Source organism: Myotis davidii, unplaced genomic scaffold (assembly GCF_000327345.1).
Source record: "Myotis davidii unplaced genomic scaffold, ASM32734v1 scaffold346, whole genome shotgun sequence".
In the NCBI taxonomy this organism is placed as follows: domain Eukaryota; kingdom Metazoa; phylum Chordata; class Mammalia; order Chiroptera; family Vespertilionidae; genus Myotis; species Myotis davidii.
In genome coordinates this window covers 626,782-632,620 of record NW_006297386.1, presented here as the reverse complement: position 1 = coordinate 632,620, position 5,839 = coordinate 626,782, and the positions used below count along the sequence as shown (strand labels likewise).

The following is a 5,839-nucleotide window of genomic DNA, read 5'->3' as shown; positions in this document are numbered from 1 at the left end:
GTACAAAGAAAAAATAAACTTTTGATAGGGAGAAATTGCTGGCAGTGTCTTAGTTTGGAAACCGCTTGCAGGCACTAGCTATAGAACCAAGACAAATATCCAGATCCCTTGGCTTAAAATAAATTCAGATTGTGTTTGAAGGCAAAATGCAAAAAGAAATTGCTGTGAAATAGTCAAGATATTAGAAACAGCTAACAAATGAGCATTTTTCTTATTGAAAATGGTTGTGCATGCTGCCAAAGCTTGAAGTGAACAGTTGCTTTACTTGGTCATTGTGGAGTGATCACTGCCTATAGATCAGCAATCATTTCTGCCTAGGAACCATTTTCCGGGAGAGATCCCCACACTCCTTTGGCCCAGAAACCCCTGAAATGTGGGGGCCAGGGGGGGCATTTAATTAGCTTTTGATCTAGGAAAATAAGTCCTGCTGTAACATCATGCCTGAAAATGTTAAAGACTCTGTCTTCTGTTTAAGTTTCCCCACACTATCTTCAATTAAATTGCCTGAATCAACAACCCGATTTAGACACACTTTCAGTTATAAAACATACTTCATTAAAGCAAGAAATTATCACCATAACAGGTAGTAGGACATTAAAATTAGATTACTTCATGAACATATGAACAACTAAGTTAAAAAAAATACATATACATACATGCATGCAAAAAATTCCATACCTTCAACTTGGAAAAGCATCTTATTCTATGGGTTTCAATTTTCTCAGTTTCTCCCATGTTGTTCTTCTGAGTGTTCCAAAGTATTTATGATTTAAATCTTGATATTTCTTAGTTCTATTGTTTTAAGAAGATAAAAATATATTAAATTACTGACAAACTCCTAAGTCGTTATTCTTTTGAAGAAAATACTAAATTTGAACAACATAATCAGAAACCATTGTACAAAAACACCTGGGAAGCTTTTGATCTCCATCTAGAAAATAATGACGTTAAAGAAGATTTAGTTGTTAAGTTTCCATTGAAAAGGGTCACATCAAATAACTTTAGTTACTCTTTAGTGAGATTAAAGATAGAATTATTTGTTATGTCCTCTTACAAAATAATGACCATGTGGTTAAAACAAAACTTTTCCTTTCTTTAACCAAAATAAATAGAACCAAAGTGCACTTTTCTTGGACTTACATGGAAATGCTGCTTTTAAGAACACACAGACTTTGATTTGTGTTTGTGCTAAAACTCTGCTTCAGCTAGCCTACCAAAGTTCAAAAATCTCTGTTTGGCTAGGCTCCCTCTTCAAGTTCTTTTCGTTCCAATACTTCCCTGGAGTTTCAAGAAGGGAAGCACTTTCTGGGGCACTGCTGATTCACTGAAACCTGGGGAGGCATGGAATTTTAATTATGGAAATAGCCTAAGTAAAAACAACAAATAGTTCTCTGATCTGGAAAAGAATCCTACAGTTGCAAGATATGAGGTTTAGGAGATGACCAAACATATAAGTTTGCTGAATCCTATTCCCCTACACACATAAAGGCAGATCTATGCAATAAATACAGGTCTATGTGTATCTATGAGTATATATATATATATATACATTTTTACCTGTAAAACATTTCTTAAACTCTATTCAATTTTATTAACCCCTTTTTAAATTTTTGTCTATTTTTGTCCTAGTGTCTTGAAACTAGGACAATATTTGTACCAAAACCAAAGTGTTCACTATGACAATATTTATTCTAGTAAATCTATTTTAAGAAGGGAGAATAATATATTAGCAGTATTTCCCAAGTTACTTTGTGAAAATCCTCTGAACAATATCCACTTAACAAATTATCCTAAATGCACTAATTTTTAAAGACCTTACTGCTTTACCTCTATAAGTTTGCTGAATCCTATTCCCCTACATACATAAAGGCAATAAACACTGCACAGTGTATGAGCTTAGTTCTCTTTCTCATGCTATGATGGACACAATTATATATTGAAAATCTACTGTGTGCCAGTCATAGTGTTAAGCACAGAATTTTGGAAACGAACAAGAAAGACTAGCTATCCCAAAGACACTATAAACTAATTAGGCTCTGTGGAAAGCACTTGTACCCAGATCCCAAGAAACCTATATTTTAATTGAGAATGGTAAAACTTTTAAATAAAACACACTGGAATATAACTAACAGTGTATGACCAAATTACAAATGCTTTGGTATGTAAGAAATGAAAAAATGCATATATCATTAATGGAAATTGTTAAAAACAGTCTTGACAATTCCAAATGGCCCCACAGATGAACTCATGCTGCAATCTCCACATAAAATGCCAAATCACCTTAACCAAAGTTCAAGTGCAAGAGCTAGTTTTGGGGAAAAAAATGAGAGAATAGGATAACTTTTCAAATGAATGGAAACTGCTCTTCTTTGGCCCTCATCTGTAATACATATGCTTTTATTATACATAAACCTCTCAACTGCTCTCTCCTCTTCCTTCTCATGATTTAAAACCCAATCTTACTCCCCTTCATTTTTCCTTCTACCTCTCCTTGCCAAAATCCAAGCCCAATATAGTCACCCAATCAAACTATAAGAGAGGAAGAGAACTTATTCCTCTTCCATGTCAAAGTTGTCTTCACTCTTTTTAGTGGCTAAAGACATGACTCTTCTAAATGCCTATGTTTTCCGATCTGACCAGGGGACATAAAAGGTGAAGGTAGTAACACAGAAGATCACCGCATTGTAGAATACTGCAATTCCTTCTTTGCATCGTGACACAGTGGAACCATCTTGAGCACATTTTATCACCATGCCTCAAAGGTTTATTTCAGAATGTGTTTGCTCTCTTGAAGGATGTCTTATAAACAAACGTGTTGACTGGGATAAAAGGCACTTTGAAGCTAAGCACTTGGAATGAAGTCAATGCAATTCAGTTAACACTGAACATTTTCCTAATTTGCCAGCTTATACAGTGAAAACATTTTAGCTTTTCATACACACGTTAGTAGAGAAAAATAAATTAACAGTAAAATCTATTGTTTCTTGAACAAAATTCATGAAATCTAATAGTTAATGTCACAATCACTTTGAGCATTGTGGCTGCAAATCAGGGAAAGCATGCATTGTTTCTTCATATCCTTGAGAAGGGCAAGTGCCAGCCGTGTGAACAATCCCCTTTTGTTAGCACAGGGTGTTTACATGGTGACTTTTGTTCCTGGGACCACAGTACCACAGATAAACCCTCATCAATCATCACTGCTAATGAAAATGACTTGCCGAAGCTGTATTAAGAGGAGAAGCATGTTATCTCTCTAACCCTTCTCAGCATTCAAAGGGGAGCGGGAAATTCTTCAGTATGCATTCTCACAGAAATGTGGTTGCATTTTTTCCATGTCTACTGGTCACAACTCTGGGTTTCTTTTTCGTTTTGTTTAGTTTTGTTTTCATTGTAGTCAAAGCACATTACAGAATTGTTAACTATACACACAGTTTTGGATAGTGGGGCTCTAGCACTTTTCATCTTGCGTGACTCTGAACAGCAGCACTCAGGTTTTTGACACTCCTTAGTTGCCAGCCTGAACAAATCTCAATCACAAAATACAATTTTTTTACAAAACAAATAAATGACCTTGTTTGTGCTCTTTCCCCCGTGTTAGATATATAGACATCTTTTTTTTAAGACTGGGAAATGCATACATTTAATTTTACATCAAAGTATTGAATTAACAAAATAAAGGTTTTACTTTATCATGGCAGAACTAGTAGTACATACATGAAGAAGACTTAGGAGAACATCCTTTCCTTGGGGAGAGAGAGAGAGAGAGAGAGAGAGAGAGAGAGAGAGAGTCATACCAGCAACATCTTAAGAAAATTGTTTATTTCCAGAATCTTCAAATGGCTTCTCCCTCTGCAAGAAGAGGACAGCCTCTTGGGAGTATCCAGCTGAAATAATTCAACCAATACCAAACCAAGCAAGCATGTGCCAATGGAGCACATGGAGAACCAACAATGACTCTTTGTCTGATGCCTACAAAAATTATTTTACTTCTATTAGTTCATTTTCATCAGAAATCAAAGAATAAAATATTGGATTCTGCAAATAAGCCTTACAAATACAGGTATTATTTTGCTTCTTATGATTAGAGGGGGTACCGGGGATGCATCACTCTAGGCAAAACAAAAGGAGAAACTTAATTGAGCCATATGGCCATGCCTGTGATTTCTCCATGCCAACCAAAGAGTGAAATGCACAGAAACACGAGCAAAATAAATGTCCCTACTCTGTTACTTTAGAAAACTTACTGTCTGACTCTGATAATAGACCAAGACATGGAAAAGCCAAAATGATACTGGACTTCCCAAGTCTTCAGGAGAACTGGTTGTGAATAGCATCAGTGTTACATCCAATGCAAATAACGCTAAAGAATGATCAGGTTATTATCAGAGTGGTCAATCTTTTCCACACTGGCAATTTAAAGTATTTCGTTTCTTTAAAATTTTATCCCAATTTTGTTGTCCTTTTGCCTGCACACACATAGTTTTGGTTACAGAAACATGTTCCTTCATTTAATTATGCCAAGTAAATATTGCACTCTTCCTTTTTCTCATAGAGAAAGGAGTTTTTATCTCTTTGTAAAGCTCCCAAAATAACTGAAAATCCAAAATGTTCAGATTCTCCCCTCCCCCAACCCATTTATTTGTGTACTTGTTCATTCACATTAATGGATATGGAAAGGCAGCTAGATATAATAAAAAGTGTCAGACCTTGAGGCCCAGTCAACTTGGGTTTAGTCCTAGTTTAGTTGTGAGTTGTTTAAACTCATTGAGCCTTCTTTTTTTTTTTTAACCTATCTAAAGTACTGGAATATTTATTCCTGTCTTGCAATATAAGTATAAAGATGGAGTTGTAAATTTTACATGAGACCAATCCCTAGCATAGCTGCTGTCATAAAAATACTCTGTAAATGGCTGTGATTATTATTCATTCATTTCACAAATATTTATTAAAGCTCTGCTACATTCCAAACACAGTAGTTGGTGCTAGTGATACAAAGATGAATAACATATGTGCTTGTTCGAAAGTGGTCTCACCAACTATTGGGAGAGAGAGACAATTAAATAATAATAATAGGTAGTGCCATAATGCAAATAATTGGAGCTAAGTAATCGGAAGATGATTAATGAAAACTACTTGGATGTTCATTTGGAATATCATTTGGATACAGTGTAGTAGTATAAGTACTTGATCTTTGAAATGAAGCACAACTGGTTTGAAAGCCCGTTGTTAAACTAGTTGTGTGATGTTTGTACAAGTCTTTTATCCATCCATACAATGAAGATAGTATCTGTCTTTATATCAGACAAGAAAACAGACAAAGACAGGAAAAAATAGAACCCATGAAAGGAAATTCAATAGAATTTTACATTCTAGGAAGCCAGTTACAAAGATATCAAAGAATTAAAAAATCAACAGATTTATAATGGTGGAAAGTCACTCCAAAGAGAAAAGGCCTGAGATGCAGCACACACAGCTGCTTACTGACAAGGCACTGCTTCAAAGCGTAGAGGGAAAGATGCCCTGGCTTCCCCTTCTCTGCAACTCCATTTTCACACCAACGCCTCCCATTGATAACCTAACAGGAAATCAGATGCAAGGGAGGCTGGGAAATTTTATTTTCCCAGACAGTCCCTTGGGATAAAGAGAGGATCAGAGGATGAGGAAAAAAAAACCATGTGAGGTCAAAAAAAAACCCAAATGACTAACACAGCTATAATCAGTTGGAGTTGAGTTAATATGGTAAATATGTAACAGGATGCTAACAAACAATCAACATTCAATGAAGGGTAGCTATGTATATTATTGGGTAATATACCTTCAATCCGAATGCTCTTTTTAT

At 35.4% G+C, this 5,839-nt stretch overlaps 1 protein-coding gene across 7 annotated transcripts in view; it reads right to left on the bottom strand.

The window, feature by feature from the left end:
- SLCO1A2 (solute carrier organic anion transporter family member 1A2) overlaps positions 1–5,839 on the bottom strand; it is a 56,979-nt gene that overhangs the window by 29,601 nt on the left and 21,539 nt on the right. For 2 of the 7 annotated variants that reach the window (XM_015570088.1, XM_015570089.1), the window contains 2 exons: positions 1,141–1,331; positions 679–792 (listed from right to left, as the gene is read on the bottom strand). In XM_015570088.1, coding sequence (XP_015425574.1) covers positions 679–735 — 57 coding nt within the window. In that variant the 5' untranslated portion in view covers positions 736–792; positions 1,141–1,331. The other 5 variants (XM_015570086.1, XM_006773152.2, XM_015570087.1 and 2 more) reach the window with 4 other exon arrangements.